Source organism: Lissotriton helveticus, chromosome 7, assembly GCF_964261635.1.
Source record: "Lissotriton helveticus chromosome 7, aLisHel1.1, whole genome shotgun sequence".
In the NCBI taxonomy this organism is placed as follows: Eukaryota; Metazoa; Chordata; class Amphibia; order Caudata; family Salamandridae; genus Lissotriton; species Lissotriton helveticus.
In genome coordinates, this window is record NC_136068.1 from 736,458,467 (window position 1) to 736,478,018 (window position 19,552).

The 19,552-nt window shown below is 46.8% G+C and overlaps 1 protein-coding gene across 4 annotated transcripts in view; it reads right to left on the reverse strand.

Moving 5' to 3' along the window:
* ARHGAP26 (Rho GTPase activating protein 26) overlaps positions 1–19,552 on the reverse strand; it is a 2,444,655-nt gene that overhangs the window by 1,824,829 nt on the left and 600,274 nt on the right. For all 4 annotated transcript variants that reach the window (XR_013598661.1, XM_078653061.1, XM_078653060.1 and 1 more), the window contains exon 9: positions 3,286–3,386. Coding sequence is in view for 3 of the 4 variants with exons in the window: in XM_078653061.1 (XP_078509187.1) it covers positions 3,286–3,386 (101 nt within the window). In the remaining variant the exon portion in view is untranslated. The remainder of the gene's footprint in view (positions 1–3,285; positions 3,387–19,552) is intronic.

Sequence of the window (19,552 nt, forward strand, 5' to 3'; positions counted from 1 at the left end):
GACCCACCGCCATCCTAATTTGGCGGTGGGTCTGAGGGGGCTCCGCAGCGGTTTTCCCGCATCCTCTGGGCCGGCGGTGGCTTCTGCCGGCCCGGAGGATGCGGGAAAACCGCGATCATATTCGGCCCCTAAGTGAGGAGAACAGTTTCTTCCCAAACTGGTCAAACCTTTTGGATTCCCGATCTGGAGGGGCAGCCGGGAATGCGGTCTGGGACGTAGGGGCCTTGATCACCAGGCTCTCGTGGGTGGGGTGTACGGACAGAAAGCAGGGGTCGCCCCGGAGCCTGGCGGTGGCATCGGGCCACGTTCTGATCCACAGGGGCCACTGTGGAGGGCTTGGACCATGTGGCCATCAGAACGTCGGAGGGTCTCATTGAACGGCAGCAGAGGCTCCAAAGAGCTTACTGGCGGCTGAAGCACCTCAGTGAGGAGATTAGTCCTCACGGCCGCAGCAGTGCGCTAAAGAGACAAGGCCTTGGCTGCCCTGCGCAACACCATGCCATAGGTAGCACCCTCCTCCGTAGCCACGGAGGGAGGAGAAATGAAGCCAGTGTCAGGCGAAGTGTCAAGGCCACTGGCACCCCCTAGCTCATCTGCCCAGTCCTGACTCAATTGGCACTAATTCCTCAGACCCTTCCCAGTCCTCCCCTTCAACCGTTTCCTGATAAACAGGCAGGAATGACGGAGCCGGGTCATAGATGAATTGCTCACCCATCGACACCGGAGACGGTGCCGATCCGACGCCGGACTGAAACTGGGGACGGCGTCATCCGAGGACGGCACCGGGAGGGACACCACCGGGGCCGGCGTCAGCGGAAGAGTCGCGAGGTCAACTGGCGTTGACCGGGATCCAGGCCTGGATCCCTGGGGGCCCTGCGACATTGGGACCTAAGTCAACGACGGCGCTGGGGACGAAGCCGCCGGCTTGCTAAGGCCCCTCATTGGGACTGCCGGGCCAGACGGCGCACCAACAGGCCTCGACGGAGGGAAGTGAGTCCTCATGGCCACGAGGAAATAACGTACCTCCTCCGGCGTCGCATGTAGTCCAGGGACCGAAGGTATGGGACCGGATGCGACGCCTGCGGCTCCGGCGGAGCCGCGCAGGTGGTTCCACCCAAACCCTTAGCCGAGTTGCGTGAACGGTGGGGGGAGTCAGAAGAGCGATGCTGCTTCTTCGACTTCTTTTTAGAGAGCCTCGACTTACCTGAATGCGAGGACTTTGAGCCAGACGAACGGTGCGGGCTCCGGCTCCACGACCGGCCCCTCGACCGGGACCTCGAGCGGCGCGGAGCCTACTGCCGGAGCTCGAGTAGCTTGCGGGACTGCTCCCACCTAGCCTTCGACGTCAAGGCCCGGCATTCGGGGCACGACTTGTCATCGTGGCGGCCCCTAAGCAGTAGAGACACCGGCAGTGGGGGTCGGACACCAACATCAGGCGGTGACAGGCGTTGCACGGTTTGAATCCAGGCATCCCTACCGGCACCAGGATTCGAATCGACTCGAAAAAGATAGCCAAAATAGGCCATAAAGTTACTCAAAAAGTGACTAGGGTACTAGCTCTTCCCGCTTGCTGATGCAGAAAAAAGAAGAACTGACGTCAGCGCGCGATGGTTGCGTCTAAGTACTCTGACGACGTCATCCCAGTGATCACAATGCTGACGACGGGCGTGGAGCCATAGACGACGCCTACCGACGCGCAGGGGTACTGCTGATGAAAACTTTCCGGATCCAGTCTGACGCCTGGGGATATTCTAAGGTAAGGAATATAACACTAACCTGTTTCTTTCAGATATGCGAAACTAAGACTTGGAACTACACCTCCCATGGAACAGAGGCATTTCGTAGTCTGCCACCTTTGGGCGCACCGAGCTACACGCCACATAACGCGCCCAAGGCAGGACTCCGCCGGCGGCCGAGCCACACATGCAGACAAACAAAGACACGCTCCTGGCATGCAGAGACCTAGGAAGCCGGGATACGCGGGACCAAGTAGGTAATTGATTGGGGCAGGACCCTTGACGAAGTAAGTGGAGTGGTTGTGAATGCGCTCTGCATGGTTCGGGATACTTTGGTACTGATCCCTCAGTGGCGAGTGTGTGATTGTAGGGCTTCCCCCTCACTCCGCAGTCCCTTGAGGTGAGAAGTCCACTACAGAAGGGTAAGGATGCATGGAACATTACAGTGACAAAAATATATCACCTATGAGAGGCGATACATTTATAATTGACAAAACACCTGGGTGTATGATTTTAATGGTGTATGATTGTATATAAGTGATGTGAGGTAGAGAATCTACACCCATACTCGTATCTTTAAGGGTTGTGTGGACACGTGCAAGTGACACTTCCTCTCACATGGGGGTGTTTGAGGCATCCAGACACCAACCGAATGCTGAAAAGATTTAGTACACTACGCCCACTGTATGAACGCGTACTGAATCTCCCATATAGACAGGTTACATTGATAATACAAGCGCAGCATGAGTTGGACACATGACACAACAGTTAAAAGACTTCCAGTGAGTGGAAGAACCTCTCCACCCTTCTGGGTTGGATTAGGGTCCCCCCTTTTCTTTAAGTCAAGATTTACCAGGACCAAAACAATCCCATCCACTCATACCATTTTTCTTGCAACTATTGCTCACTGCCAGGTTAATGGTTACCAATATAATAAATAGCATTTTGCTGAACCATTTTCCCTCCGGTGTGCACTGCTCAAGCAGTTTTATGCAGGGTAATATTCTGAGGAAGGAAACCTATTTACCAAAAACAAAGTCATCAAAGTAAGTATTCTGAATAAAATTACACATTCCCAACCCCCTGTTCAGAAAACAAATATTTTTTATTTTCCATTCTTTCTAGAACAAAATTGCAAAAGAGATCCTGCAGTTACGAAGAGTGGGAAACAAAAACAGCTTGACCCTCCTTACAAACAAAAAGTGTGGTGAACCTCTCCCGTAGACAGGCCCCCATTTTCTTCTATCTTACCTTTGCGATTTTCTTCCAATTCTTCATTGAGAGTGTATTTCCAAAAATATTTGTTCTTAAAAATAAATGCTGACAATAAATGCTGACATTTAAGAAAAGGATTCATTCAAATTATCTGGGGTGTTTCATGGTATTAGCAATTAGTGCCAGATCGTTTGTTGATACCTGAACTGCCTTCACTGTAACTGGTCTACACGTTTCGTTCAATAGGATCATGTGTGCATCACCCAACATCTAAAATAATTGAAGAAATATAGTTTCAGGGCGAGCTATATCTCATCACTACCGGAAAACTCACCACTTTTCCTCCTGACTTCTGATCAAAAGCCACCATCGTGATCCGCTTGGAGTCCCTCTGGTAAGTGCAGTAATGTTTGACCCACGAAGTCCCAAAGTGTCCTGAAAAACAAACACAAGAACAACGCGTCAATGGCAGATTCTTCTGAAATGTATATGCTTGTTTCAAATAAGAGCTATGCAAAGATACTAAAAGAGAATTCTTTTTTTGCCAAGGTAACTTAGCTGTAGCACAACCTGCCACAAACGTACTGTTTCCAAGTAATGAGTTACTATTACCATCAACTAGCTATAAAAGATACCGAATATATCTTTTCAGCTGTAGCTCTAGTGTAACTTGTAGTGTTTTTAGATGTTTCCAAGAGAAAGTTTATCAAATAAGATATGAAAACATCATAAAAGGGAGCAGCAGATGGAACTCAGTCCGACAGAATTTGCATCTAGAGAAGTACACCGACTCCAAAGCCCCCGAAAGTCTCTGCTCTGAGGAAAATAACGACCATAAACCGGGCAGGACATGCTTCCTCACACTCTGTAATTATACATGTTATTTATATAGCGCTTACTACTCCTGACGAGGTGTTGAAGTACTTTGGGGTGAGTGGCACGTTACTTCTGAGTCCAAGATAAGAAGCTAGTAAAAAAAAAAAAAATCTATGTGCATTAGTTGCGTTAGGTTTGTGCTCTTTGATTTCTTGTGTGTTTAGTAGAGTCTAGATCAGGTATAGAACGGCGGGAATGGATTTGAAAACGGAAGTAACGGGTTGTTTTTTGTAAGTAGAGGTTGTGTGTGCATGTTATGTGACAGGGTAAAAACGAGGGGGGAGTTTAAGAAGAATATTTGGGAGTTTATAGTAGACTGAAAACTTTGGGATGAGTGACGAAGCACGGGGACCATGATTGAAAGGAGGATCTTTTTAAATCACAAATTTTAATTAACTTAGACATACATGCATTCACATGACACTTGGTAAGGCTGTATTGACTGGAGAAAACTGCCTTATTTAAAACACCAATATGTGCTCAGAAGCAGTAAATGAATGCAAAAACGACTCCTCGCTAACCTATGCTAAAAGGATAAGGAGCAAACATCAATAGGTTTGCAGAGTTTGTAATGGTACAGAAAGTATTCATAAATATCGTTAACAGAGTAGTTTCCCTGCCTGATGAACAGTGACGACAGTTTCAAATGTCCGGTTTAGCATGCCGTCAAACCAGTCGACACATGTTTAACATGCTTTTTTCCCTCCAAATACACAAATTGTCCAAAAAATAAAGACTTAAAAATCCAAGTCGGCCATCTTCTTACTCAGTTATTCAGCATAGTTTTCCTATGAAGTCCGACGTAAGAATTAGAATATCTTCCCATCATGGAACCCCAGTAATCTGGCAGCTCTGATAAAATATCACTCAGTGCAAATTGATACAGCTCACCGAAGACCACTGTCCTCTGACGCTACAAGGCTGGAGGATCACTGTAGCATTAGAAAAAACGTTTTGTTCGTTACCAGGAGGTTTACGAGTTGGATATTCTCCAAGGGTCAATATCCTCTTCAGCCACGATATTTGTCGTCATTTTCTCCTCAGTGCTCATTGCACCCTTAGCAGAACCCGATCTCCCTGGGCAAGGATGCTGTGCGAGGGTCTGGAGACCCCCCTAGTCTTCAGCTCCGTGCACCTAGATCTTGCTTACTGTAGTCTAATGCTGCATTACTCATGCACTTCCGAATGTGGTAGTTAGTTAATTTGCTTTCTCTAGAAATGAATATGCTTGAGGAGGTTAGTGAATTGAATGTGTACACTATTCTTAAAAACTACAAATATTGCTCAAGTAGCACATTTGGTTAGACCCCCATACCTTGAGGCACTTGCCCTGCTGGGTTAACAGATCTTGCAATTCTAACAATGAAGAAACAGAAATGTGGCAGCAAGCCGGGAAGAATCTTTCTGATGGACAGCAAGAAGCTTATACAATCTCACCCCTGAAGAGAGGTTTTTTTAAAGATATGTCTACATTTGAAGGTATTGTACCCCACTTAAGGTAAGTAGAGATTATAAAAAGACCGCTACTAGGGTGGTGGCAATAACAGTAGTGGCAAGACATGATTAAATGTGTTAATGCCTTCGAAGTTACACTTTCAATTCCAGAACAAAAAGCGACTAGCTACAGAGATTCATATTCACCACAGAGCTGGCAAGTAATGAAATGAAAATTCATTAATGGGCTACGTAGACAAAGAAAGCACTCCCGCTCTCACACAAACAGAACTATCAGATCACTGTCAACGTGTTTCATACACCAACGGATTCCAGCAATCCCTGTTAGTAGGCATCCTTATAAAAAAAAACGTCAAAAAAAACTCCTGGCTCACTATAAATGAAAAATGTAATTATAAAGCACCTGCAGGAGAATACTTTGTAAACAACTGCTTGAACAGTTGGAGAATGGCAACGAAAATTGTTAATTAAAGACAAACTTCATTAAAAAAAAACTGCACAGACCTGCAAAAGCGTTACATTTTAACCGGTCTGTTAGAACAACGGAATTCACCAGAAATATAGTTTGTCGAGGCAAATCCCCCAATTAAAAGTGAGGACATTAACACATTAAAAAACACACAGGGATTCAGGAATCTTCTCCATCACAACTCTCTGCCCACAATATTGTAAATCAGACATCTGTACAATACCAAAAAATTGCATTTGGATATGGTCCTAGCATTCGATAACCAGACTTATTACAATTCCAAAGAACACGTTACTTACCCTTGGTAATGCTTTTTCTAGTACAGACTATCAGACGCAGATTCCTTAGCTTTTGAATATACCCCAGGCATCATACTGGATCTGAAAACTTTTCAGCAACACCCATCAGGTGGCACCATGCAGCTCCGCGCAAATTCTGTTCTGCTCCGAAATGACGCGTGGAGCCTGTATAGGCGTCACCCTGAGTAGCTGTGTCAGTTGCTTTCGAGGCTGAGCACTCCCCCAGACGCTGAGCCCCAAGAGCCAATTGGTTGTGAAAGGAAGGGATGGTGAGAAATCTACAGCTAGACAGTTTCCACAGAAAGAGTCTTATCGAAGGTAAGTAAATTGTTCTTCCAATAGAGACTTCTAGCTGCAGAATCTTCACCTTTTGAATGGATACCAAAGCAGTACCTATTTGAAAGTGGATCTGTGAGTCTATTCAATCTAGAAACTGAGTGGGAAAAATGCCCCTCTTAGCAAACCAGACTGTCTAGACAATAGTGTTCCGTGAATGTATGGAGGGGCACTATTGTACTTAACTGCCTGGCATATGTCCAGGGCAGGGAACCCGCAAGCCAATGCAGTAGTAGCAGATGTGGCCCTGGTAGAATAAGCATTCAGTCCTTTCGGAGGCTCCTTTTGGCCTGTGCATAGCAGATCTTAAAGCAGAACACGATCCAGCGAAAGATGGCCCTCTTCTGCACTGCTTTGGTTTTTGGCGCTCCAGCGAACCCCAGAGAGAGTTAATTCTCCACTCGATGTTCCTTGGTGTAATCAATGTAAAAGGTGAACGCTCATTTGTGTTTCAAACGATAAAGCCTCCCCTTCTCTTAGAGGGGTTGATGAAGCAAGATTTCGCATATTACGCAACTTGCTTAAATCAAGAACCTCGAATCACATTATAATCCTATAATTCAATCTGTACGTTTTACTAATTTCCTTTTATTTTGGATATGCATGTATCTTAGTGATGCTTGCCTATGTGTTTACTAATACGAATAACTCGTGTCCCTAAAATGGCCGCCGCTTGAGGGTTTGCTTCTGCGCATGCGTTAGTCACACTCACGTGACGTGACGTAGTTGCAGTTCTGGTGGGAAAATGTGCGCATGCGTGCTTGCATCTAAAATGGCTGTCGGTGTTCTAACGTGGTGAAGCTTGTGCAGATGCTCTCGTGTTATTGTCTGTTGCACTAATTATAATGCCATAGTATAATTTTTCAATTTAAGGAGTATAAAGTAGCTACTCATAATATGCAGTGAATTCATTTATTTCTATGTTTTAATTTGTTTTGGCTTACTTTTCATGTACCGCGGTATTGAGGGTCTGATGCAAGGCTCAAGACTCCATATTAAGAGGATAGTCTGCGCATGACCGAATTCTGGCAGTGGCATTGACCAAGTGCCAACTGAAGGTCTCTGCCAAAACGTGCCTGGGAAGATGCACCTTCACCCAGCCGTAGAAGCTAAAAAAATGTTACATTAGAAACAAATGTAATTTTTCCTCTTGTATTCTGAAGAATCGGTCATGGGAACCCCAAATTCAATAGGCGGTTCCAAAATATGCAAAACTCAGCTTGTAGACGTAAATTGTGATTGGTGTGTTGACCTATCCTACTTGGGGACCAATCGAAATTGGGGATTCTGACACTTGCAACATTTGGGGGGTGGTACACTGACCCGAAAACAGTATAACTAGCCTAGGATTAGCTAGAGAATTTGTCCGACTTGTCTGAATAGCTGACCTGTCACTGACCCAACGCACTCAATAGATGACTGAATACAGAGCGCTGCGGAGCACTCTGTCCGAATTTGACCATAGACTTTAAAGGTTTTACTAAACCTTAAGTGCTGGCGGAGCACTTTGCTGGGGAGTTCGCTAACCCAATCGGGGTTCTGACTGATAGCTGCAGAGAGGGTGGAGCGCAGGCGTTGCTTCCGAACTGCGGGTGCTGGTCGTGCCTTGGTGGTCCTGTCCTGATCCTAATCTGGTTTTGCTGTCCGGTCCTGTCCTGGGGTGTCCAATCTGCACCTGCTGTCCCATAGATGACTGTCCTTCCTTGGGGTATTTCCTGTCCTTGACTGATCCGTGGCCAGGGTTGGTCTGCACACCTTTCTAGGTAAATATAGTGCGAAAACTCTATACTGCACCTTCTATTTTCCTGTCTTTGCTTTAATAAAGACATTTCTTTGCATACGTTAATTTTCCATGCTTTCCGCAACCTACTATAAGAGTCACACAGTATATTTTTTCCTTAGCATGTTCCTATGTTTTCCTACCTTTTAGAACACAATCTCTCCATACTGTTTATGAATCATAAATGTGGTATATAATTTTCTCCTGCAATCTGATTTTGACGTAATGATGCTAGAACTGTAGCGTGTTCCACTTTTTCCCCTCCTATAGATGTATAGGATTTCCAATTTTCCCCTGCAATATTTCCAAAACAGTAAAAGTCTAGTTCATGATCCATTTTCTGAAATCTATTCAGTAATATCGCTTTGTTAATTACTTTCCTATAGACTCATAAATGGTTGCCTTAGTTTTCTTTTTATATGGTTATGTGCTCTTCATTATTCTGATTATAGATTGCCTTCTCGTTGTAAATTGCATACTCTCAGAATCTGATTTCTAAGATAAACTTTTAAAACTTCCCAGTAGTCTGTGGTTATTTGATGAATACAGAAGAAATAAAAGTCGGTATTTGTATTTTTGTCTGCCTTTTCTTATACAGCTAGCGCCCTGATCCATTGTGGTCATAGGTACCCGTAACGGTGGATTGGTAAGTCGGGTACAATAGAAATAAATAGGAAGGAACCAGGGTTACTGGTAGTAGAGTTGTTAGGTCACCCGATTAATGTATATGATAAATTGGAAAAATATGGGCCTGGTACGTGTATGGTGAGAATTATTGGACGGGTGACCTGCGATCTCTATCAGGGTGACATGGAGCATTAAATGCCAGCAGGTGATAGTTTGGACGACGTGGAACATTGTCACAACTCTTGGTAGAAATGATGCTCACGTCCTCTTGACTAGTTTTTCTGGGAAGAAGGTAGTGTATTGAGGACTGACACAAAGAGCTTGAAGCTCACTCACATAGCGAGGTGATGGTGACAGCGAACACAGCCTTAACAGTAATGAGCTGTAAGGGACAGCTGCGAAGCAGTTTGAACAGAGTGCACCTCAGATAAGTAAGGAACAGCTTAAGGTACCAGTGGAGCATTACAAGGGAAGAAGGGGAAACATGTTGCAGCTCTTTCAAAAATCGCATCACAACTGGTGAGTAAAACAGCGATGTGAAAATAGCATTATATTTCCAGCTAAAAAAAAAGAACCTGGTTATAAAAGCCAACAATACAGTTCATGACAGAACCACATTCTACCAAAAGGAGGCTAGAGGAGGCCCTTGCAGTTAATACCCATAAAGTGCGGGATACTTGGCTGTGGTCTGCAATATAGCCTCCAAGATCTTACTCAAGCTGTGGGTCATTATCAATCTTAGCGTGGCCATCTTCAACATCCAACCATGGCCTATTCAACGCAAAGTCACCACTATAAATAGTGTGTCAGCTGCATTTATATAACAACCAATAGATTGAAGGATAAAAGAACAAGTTACTTACCTTCAGTAACGATGTATCTGTAAGAGAGATATGTAGTAATAGATTCCCTACCTTAGAATTACCCCCCGGCGTCAGACTGGATCCGGAGAATTTTTTTTTGTTGCATCACCCTTGTGTGTCTGTAGGTGGCGTCGGTCAACTCGGCATCAGTCGTCCGCGTCGTGGTCCCCAGGATGAATGGGTGGGGCAGAAAGGAATCTATAATTACATATGTCACTTACAGATACATCATTACCGAAGGTAACTTGTTCATCTGGAAGACTGTAGTTCTAGATTTCTTACTTTACACTAGATACCCCAGCAATGCCAATCCCAGACGTGGGTCTGTGAAACAAGTTCACACCAGGAAGTCCTGGAGAAGAGAGAGGCCATAAAAGCAGTCTCTGGACTTGGCTGACCAGGTAGTAATGCTTGGTAAAAGTGTGCAAGGATGCCCACGTGGCTGCCTGACAGATTACAAGTAAGGGGCCTCCGCATCCCAAAGCAGCAGTGGCTGCCGCGCTCTGGTAGAATGGGCGTGCAGTCCTACCGGAGGTTCCTTTTTAGCTAAAGAATAGCAGGTTTTAATGCATAGGACAACCCACCAAGAGATGGTACTTTTATGCACTGCCTGACTTTACTTGGTGCCCACATTACCCACTAAGAGTTGATCATCCACCCAGAAGTCTTTTGAGTAGTCAAGATAGAAAGACAGCGCACGTTTTGGGTCCAGACGGTGTAGTCTCTCCTCCTCTTTAAAAGGGTGGGCAGGTGGGAAGGAGGTGGGCAATGTGATGGTCTGACCTATGTGGATAGAGGTAACCACTTTTGGCATTAAAGAAGGTCTATTGCTAAGGACCACTTTGTCCGGATGAACAGCAAGAAAAGGAGGCTTGGAGGAAAGAGCCTGAAGCTCACTCAACCTGCGAGCAGAGGTGATGGTGAGCAGAAAAGAGGTCTTCAAGGTAAGAATACTAAGAGGACAATTATGTAGAGGCTGAAGGGAGCATACATAAGATATGTAAGGATAAGGTTCAAGTCCTACTGGGGAATTACGAAACGAGAAGTAGGAAAGAGATTAGTAATCCCCTTCAGAAATCTGATAACCGCAGTTTTTGAAAAAGCCACGTTACATGACGAGCTGAGCTCGTCATGAGCGTGCGAGCGGCGCAACTCATGACGAGCTCAGCTCGTCATGAGCGCGAAAGGGGTTAACTATTGAGGATTTGAAAAGAAAGGATGATCAGGAAGGCGAGGAAAGGAAGAAATGGCCAAAAGATAGCCTTTAAGAGTGTCCAGAGCAGAGCCCTGCTTGGCCATAGAAAGAACGAAGAGGAGAACCTCTGAAAGAGGGGCAGAAAGGAGATCCACAGCCTTTGCTGTGCACCATGCCACAAATTTGTTCCATCTACAGGCATACACCGTTTTAGTGTAGGGCCGCCTGGCTGCCAAGATTACATTACAGACTTCAGGAGGCAGGTCAAAAGCGGTCAACTGTCGCCGCTCAATCTCCACGCAAGGAGGAGTAGGCTGGACAGGTTCGGGTGGAGGGCCGTCCTAATCTGCTGCGACAGAAGATCTTCCCGAAGAGGCAGTCTGATCGGAGGATCGATGGCCATGCTCGAGCCTTGTCTGGAGCCACAAGAATGACTTGGGCCCGGTCGCGCTTGATCTTCTTCAGCACTTGGGGTAGAAGTGGTACAGGCGGAAAGGCGTATAGGAGGCCGCAACTCCACTTGCAACAAAAAGCGTCGTCTGGCGATTGCCGCCTTGGAAACTCCAATGCGCAGAACTGCGGACATTGTGCGTTCTCTTCAGTGGCGAATAGATCTAACCAGTGCTCTCCCCATTGCTGAAAGAGACCTGGCACCACCTCCGAGCGAACACGCCATTCATGATTCATCATGCACTGGCAGCGGAGTTAGTCTGCCATGGCATTCAGGGAACCTGCCAGGTGTTGAACCACCAGAGACATGCACTGATGTTCCAGCCATGTCTAAGGGCGAAGAGCCTCTTGACATAGGGTCCACAACCCCACCCTGCCCTGTTTGTTGCTGTACCACATGGCGTGAACACCTGCACTACTCTTCTCTTGATAGAAGGAAGGAATGCCTTCAGTGCAAGACGAATCGCATGGAGCTCCAGAATGTTGATGTGGAGCCTGGACTCCGCCGGAGACCAGAGGCTTCTGATCTCCGTCTCTCCCATGTTGCCGCCCCATTCCAGGAGTGACGCATCAGTCACTACTGAGGAGTCTGGTTGGGGAAGGGAGAGGGACCGGCCTTTGGCCCAATCCTGGTTCGTGAGCCACCACTGTAACTGACTTGCAGCTCCCTCCGAGATCTGGACGACATCAGAAAGATTCCCCTGATGCTGTTCACACCTGAACTTCAGGTCCCACTGCAGAGCCCACACATGCCATCTAGCATGATCTACCAGCAGGTTGCAGTAAGCCATGAGGCCCAGCAGCCTCAGGGTCATTCTCACCGCGACCCGGGATAGAGGCTGACACATCATTATCATAGACCGGACTCAGAAGGATAAGCCCAGGGTCCAGAACTGCTCTGAGAGGGAATCAGGTGCGACTTTGGCATGTTAATAGTGAACCCCAGCGGATTCAGGAGGTCCGCCATAGTGTGGAGGTGGGAGACAACATCCTGGGGCGAGCCCGCCTTCAGCAGCCGGTCGTCGAGATAAGGAAAGACTGGAGTCCCTGAACTGAGCAGATTAGCTGCGACCACCACCATCACTTTTGTGCAACTGCACAGAGGCTGGGTAACCTGCGCAGTCCTGTGGCCCTGGGTGGAACATGGTGGGGCACCCGTTCCCTTGGGAAGTCTTCATGCACTGACACTTTCCTGATCTTGCCTGGGGAATGCTAAGTAGGGATGTCACAGTAGTTGTAGTGTAGGGACAGACTAATGCTTTTAACTCATAAGCCACAGTTGAAGTCTGATCTTGACGTGGGGGCAATCATTGCCTCCATTATATTTCTGGAACTAGTCATTCTGTTTATGATTCATTGCATACAACTAGCTCGTAGGTTTGGATTTGTATTAGTTCCCATGTGCTTCTACAACCTCGTCATGAGGTGCTTGTACATCCAGTTGTTTTTGGCTTTGTAATAAACCCACTAACTTAGAATTCGGAGGATTCTTCAGAGACATGATTCTTAAAAACTGTAGTCTGCCTTAATGAGTTATTTCTCCCCTCTACACTTCTCAGCAGGTAACAAAGATCCATTGACCAAGGGTCCCAAAGTAAATTTATTAAAGAGGAACCCGGCCTTATGTATCGGGAAATTCATTTCTTTACGTTTATATGGAAATATATGTTGCACATCACCTTTCACGTTATTACAGACCCATTCTACTGTACCATATTAATATGACAAAGAATAAATGTAGGTGCAAACTACTCGTGATTATGATGCACCCCAACAAATGAAAAGAGCACAATCGCGCTCTATCAATACGCTGGATTTCAACTGCGTAGGTTTGAAATCTGACACTGTGATGCATAAGTCACTTATTAAGTGGCTGGATGTACACAGACAGAGCAATGCAGGAGACAAACAGGAGACCTGGGGCTGCACAATTCACATAAGACAACGCTAATATGCTTTTTTATTCTTTTCATACAATATTTCTAATCCGTCATTTTCTTCTACTTTGTCCACTTGTTTTATCTTTACTACTGATCTCTTGTCTCTATTTCTTCTGCCAGCAATTATGTTTATTTGCAGTCTAAGTTAAATAACAGTAACAAGATAGCCACCTGCAAACTTCACAGCACGGCCAGCATTCTACTTCACTTTTTTGAATCTTGAACACCCAGGCAAGGTGCATCATACTACACCACTGAAAAGGAAAAAGGTTTCAGGCTACAGTGTGAAAGTTAATGAAGAAATATGTAAACCCCAATGAAGGATAGCAGGTATATAGATGTCTGCAAATATAAACCATGGCAAGTGAAGGACAGATGCTAGGGTAAGCAGGGTCCAAGAAACAAAGGGCTTGGAAGGAAGGAGGCTCCTTGAAGTCAAAGTAAGCCTTGCCCAGTGTAAAGAGTAGCCGGCTCAAAACTTAAACAGGCTTGCTATTGGAATCATAGAAAGTGAAGATATATATGGACAAGATTAAGCCTACTCTTTATTTGGGACTTTGAGTAGCTACTCAAAAGTTGGATTTAAGTATACAGAAAAGTGATGGGTGGAATGCTTGAATAAACCACTGGTAATTAATCGAGCTGCAATGCATCCTTGTCCGTCAAATTTTGTACAAAGTGCCTCTTCAGTTTGGACCCAGCCATATGCAAATCTGCTCCAATTGAAATAATCTGTCCCAAACTACCAGGCCAGGCCCTCTCTGAACCTGAACACAAGCAACCAAAGCCCGGTTTGGGTTTCTTTAGTTGGGTTTAACTTGGTTCCAGTGATGCAGTGAGCACGGGATCCATGTCTGGGCACACCTGTTGCACTTAGGTCATCACACTGAAGTATATAACAAATAAAAGTGATGGGTGAAATGCTTGAATAAATCTCAACCACTGGTAATTACTCAGGGTTGCATCTCAGTCAATCGCTCCCTCAGTTTGGACATAACCTATGTCTGGGCATACACTTGGCCACTTAGATATTTACATCAAATACACAACAAGCATTGAAAATGCAATAGGTCTCGCAATAGAAGAGTTTGACATTTTTCGTTTTGGAAATGGATGAGTGACACCTATAGCATTTGGAATGCAACATGTTTTGTATTTACGTGACTTATATGGCAGCTCTGGTGGTTATGCTACATCTCTAGATAGTTTTATCTTTCGCAAATGTGACACCTATTGTAACACAATATGTGTTGTGAGGGTGAGTGAGGGTGAGGGGTTGAGGGTGAGGGGTTGAGGGTGAGGGGTTGAGGGTGAGTGAGGGTGAGGGGTTGAGGGTGAGTGAGGGTGAGGGGTTGAGGGTGAGTGAGGGTGAGGGGTTGAGGGTGAGTGAGGGTGAGGTGTTGAGGGTGAGTGAGGGTGAGGGGTTGAGGGTGAGTGAGGGTGAGGGTGAGTGAGTGTGAGGGGTTGAGGGTGAGTGAGGGTGAGGGGTTGAGGGTGAGTGAGGGTGAGGCTGAGGGGTTGAGGGTGAGTGAGGGTGAGTGAGTGAGAGTGAGGGGTTGAGGGTGGGTGAGGGTGAGGGGTTGAGGGTGAGTGAGGGTGAGGGTGGGTGAGGGTGAGGGGTTGAGGGTGAGTGAGGGTGAGGGTGAGTGAGGGTGAGTGAGGGTGAGGGTGAGTGAGTGAGGGTGAGGGTGAGTGAGGGTGAGTGAGGGTGAGTGAGGGTGAGTGAGGGTGAGTGAGGGTGAGTGAGGGTGAGTGAGGGTGAGGGGTTTAGGGTGAGTGAGGGTGAGGGGTTTAGGGTGAGTGAGGGTGAGTGAGGGTGAGTGAGGGTGAGGGGTTTAGGGTGAGTGAGGGTGAGGGGTTTAGGGTGAGTGAGGGTGAGTGAGGGTGGGTGAGGGGTTGAGGGTGAGTGAGGGTGAGGGGTGGAGGGTGAGTGAGGGTGAGGGGTTGAGGGTGAGTGAGGGTGAGGGGTTGAGGGTGAGTGAGGGTGAGGGTGAGTGAGGGTGAGGGTGGGTGGGGGTGGGTGAGGGTGGGTGGGTGAGGGTGAGGGGTTGAGGGTGAGTGAGGGTGAGGGTGAGTGAGGGTGAGGGTGGGTGGGGGTGGGTGAGGGTGGGTGGGTGAGGGTGAGGGGTTGAGGGTGAGTGAGGGTGAGTGAGTGTGAGGGGTTGAGGGTGAGGGGTTGAGGGTGAGTGAGGGTGAGGGTGGGTGGGGGTGGGTGAGGGTGGGTGAGGGTGAGGGGTTGAGGGTGAGTGAGAGTGAGGGTGAGTGAGGGGTTGAGGGTGAAGGGTTGAGGGTGGGTGAGGGTGAGGGGTTGAGGGTGAGTTAGGGTGAGGGTGAGTGTGGGTGAGGGTGAGTGAGGGTGAGGGTGAGTGAGGGTGAGTGAGGGTGAGGGTGAGTGAGGGTGAGTGAGGGTGAGTGAGTGAGGGTGAGTGAGGGTGAGTGAGGGTGAGTGAGGGTGAGTGAGGGTGAGTGAGGGTGAGTGAGGGTGAGGGGTTTAGGGTGAGTGAGGGTGAGTGAGGGTGAGTGAGGGTGAGTGAGGGTGAGGGGTTGAGGGTGAGTGAGGGTGAGGGGTTGAGGGTGAGTGAGGGTGAGGGTGAGGGGTTGAGGGTGAGTGAGGGTGAGGGTGGGTGGGTGAGGGTGGGTGAGGGTGAGGGGTTGAGGGTGAGTGAGGGTGAGGGTGAGTGTGGGTGAGGGTGAGTGAGGGTGAGGGTGAGTGAGGGTGAGGGTGAGTGAGGGTGAGGGTGAGTGAGGGTGAGTGAGGGTGAGGGTGAGTGAGGGTGAGTGAGGGTGAGTGAGGGTGAGTGAGGGTGAGGGTGAGTGAGGGTGAGGGTGAGTGAGGGTGAGGGGTTGAGGGTGTACTCTAAACAGCAATACATTGATCAAATCGTGTGTTCGACTAGTGCAGGGTTTATCCACAGGAAAACAGAGCAAATCTTTGTAAATTACCAATGTGATGCACTTCCTATCGGAACATGTTATTTAGCTAAAGTAGATTCGAAGCTCGATTCGTTTTAGGGCATTTTTTTTTCTACATTTGGTCACACATCGATTCACTTGAGCAAGACTATTTGCCACAAAGCAAGGAGGAGGCACTTCGTTCATAAAGAATGAATCTGGTTTTGAACCAACTTCGAGGTTTGAACTGTTTTTAGCAATGGAAGTTGCTTGAAGAATGGACCGCAAATGAATTTAACTCATTCCTCTAACGCCCTACATGTATCATTTTAGTCTAAATTCATCGCCCAATCATGAAAAACACATTTGAACATTCTTACTGTTATCAGAATACTAATGCAAGATTTATTAATTTAGTGCACGGTTTAGCATACACTGCTGTGATCGGCCAAGGATTTAGTTAGATTAGGCGACACGGCGGGCAGGGGAGGGGGCGGAGCGGGTAAAAAAAAAAACAAGACGGAGGGAAAGGCAGATAAGGGGAGGGGGGAGGAGAAATGCGACACGGCGGAATCTGTAAAGGGAGTTTCGCAAAGATCCACACCATGCTTTTACTGTGGCTTGATAAACGGGTGAATTTGAGAAAAGGCTTCAGGGAAAGGTGGTGTGCGCGCTGTGTAGAAGCATCGGGAACTTATCAGCTGTATTTACTGAATTGTTAACCCCTTCCAACCATTTTCCCATTTCATGCGAGCTATCGCTGTGGTTGTTTGCGGAGACACTGTGTGGAAAAAAAGACAATATTGGCTGTGAATTAAAGCCATTTCTGAGCGCTGTCGCAGCAGCTTCCAGCATGTGGAAAAAAAAGACAGGCGACTCACACGGTCATTTCAAATGTTATTGATTACAGCCTGTCGAAATGGCTGTAATTGGGAGGCTGGCAATGTCAGACAGCCCGGCAACCAAGCACTGAGACGAGCGCTTATAAAAAAGGCCTGCCTTCGCGCATGTATGCAGACTTGACATTTGTCACGGTTTTCACGATGATGACAAAAAGACCTGCAAAAGGAATGTACTCTAAACAGCAATACATTGATCAAATCGTGTGTTCGACTAGTGCATGGTTTATCCACAGGAAAACAGAGCAAATCTTTGTAAATTACCAATGTGATGCACTTCCTATCGGAACATGTTTTTAAGCTAAAGTAGAGTCGCGGGTAAAAAAAACAAGACGGAGGGCATTGCTGTGGGGAGGGGGTGGAGGAGAAATGCACACGGCGGGCAGGGGAGGGGGCGGAGCGGGGAGAGCGGCATGTGGGTGTGAAGAAGCCGGGCCTTTGAAGTGAAGCTAAGCTTCACTTCAAAAGGTGTCGGAGGAATGCGGCTGAGCGAACAGACGGCGATTGCGGCTGAGGGAACTGATGTGCACGCGCTTTTAAGCTCAATGCACATGCGCATTGAGCTTAAAAGTCACGGGCACTGCAAGGAATCGCCACGATTCCTTGCTTCTTAGTTAAAGGTTGTTTAAGCCGCAATAGGCTCGCAAGCTCGATGCGCATGCGCATCGACAGGCGAGACCTAACAAGCTCGATGCGCATGTGCATCGACAGGCGAGACCTAAAAAGTGATGGAAGGAATCAACCACACAAAAAGTGATAGGAGGCACTGCAAGCATTCCTTTAATAAATTTGTGTGAAAGCTGCAAGACAGCAGCGCAAAAAATATGGTGAATGAGCAACATTTAGCAAATGCATCTGGCATCGCTTGGCATAAACAGCCCCTGACAGTTTCATTTAAGTGCAGTGGAATTGCCATTTAGCAAAATGTGCTTCAACTTCGATGGATTTACACTGCTGATTTGCACACATCTTCGACAATCATGGTTGATAGGTTCCTCAGAGGCAAACTTTTAAACATTTTCCATTTACATAACACCACACTGCTGGAGACTGCAGTTAATCCCAGTCAAGGTTTTGATTTCACATTAACATATTATCTGGTATTCTTTGTCGCTTAACACCCCACCGCCTTCTGTAAATTAATTTGGTTTTAAAAGTCATCGATGTAGTAATGCCTTTCAACATTGAAGCTCGCTTTAGAAATGGAATGTAGTACATTGCTTCTGACTGGCTCTAATTAATGATTCACGTGTGCATGGTAGACAAGGCTCCTCTAACTTCAGCAGAAATGTGGGGAGGCTAGACAACGCTCATCAAACTTAAAAAATGTGGGGAGGCTAGACGAGGCTTCTCGAACTTCAGAAATGTGGGGAGGCTAGACAAGGCTCCTCGAACTTCAAAAATGTGGGGAGGCTAGACAAGGCTCCTCGAACTTCAGAAATGTGGGGAGGCTAGACAAGGCTTCTCAAACTTCAGAAATGTGGGGAGGCTAGACAAGGCTTCTCGAACTTCAGAAATGTGGGGAGGCTAGACAAGGCTTCTCGAACTTCAGAAATGTGGGGAGGCTAGACAAGGCTTCTCGAACTTCAGAAATGTGGGGAGGCTAGACAAGGCTCCTCGAACTTCAGAAATGTGGGGAGGCTAGACAAGGCTTCTCGAACTTCAGAAATGTGGGGAGGCTAGACAAGGCTTCTCGAACTTCAGAAATGTGGGGAGGCTAGACAAGGCTTCTCGAACTTCAGAAATGTGGGGAGGCTAGACAAGGCTTCTCAAACTTCAGAAATGTGGGGAGGCTAGACATCGCTCTTCAAGCAGACACTAGAGCCCATGCTGCCAAGTAGTCACTCAAAGTTTACTAAAAATAGAATCACAGATAAGGCAAATCAGGCACCTTTTATACAGGTACATAAAAAACGGAGTCGTGCTACAAACTCACCCACGTTTCTTTCTAAAAGTCATCTCGCAATGCTTTGTTAATACCAATTTATGTTCCTTTTTCTCAGGGCAACAATGTTCTTGATTCGAGAACTTTACCAGTCGTTCCAGTGGACTCCTCCCCTTTAACAGTGCATCATCTAGGTATGGAAAAGCATACATTTGGTTTTGCCGTAAATGCGCCGCCACTACCATTAGACATCGGGTAAATACTTGTGGGCCTGTAGTGAATATCAAAGGCAGAACTTTGAATTGGTAATGTGTTCCATTTACCACAATCCTCACATACTGGAGATGAGCCTGGTGAGTGGATGAGGAAGGTGGTTTTCTTAAGTGTGTGTCATCTTGTAGACTTTTGTCAGAAGCAATCTGATGTCCTGAAAGGCTGCCATTTTGAAGTGGTTGGGTATGATGGAAGGGTTGGGCGCTCACAGATCTTGAATTGGGTGCAAAATGTCATCCTTTTTTTTTTTTTTAATAAGTACAAGTATACCCCTTGTCCACGCTGATGTACTTGACAAAGTTTTTACTGTGCGCTTGAGAAGAAGCCATTTCACTTCTTGTAACAAGAGTCTGCAGCGCCCC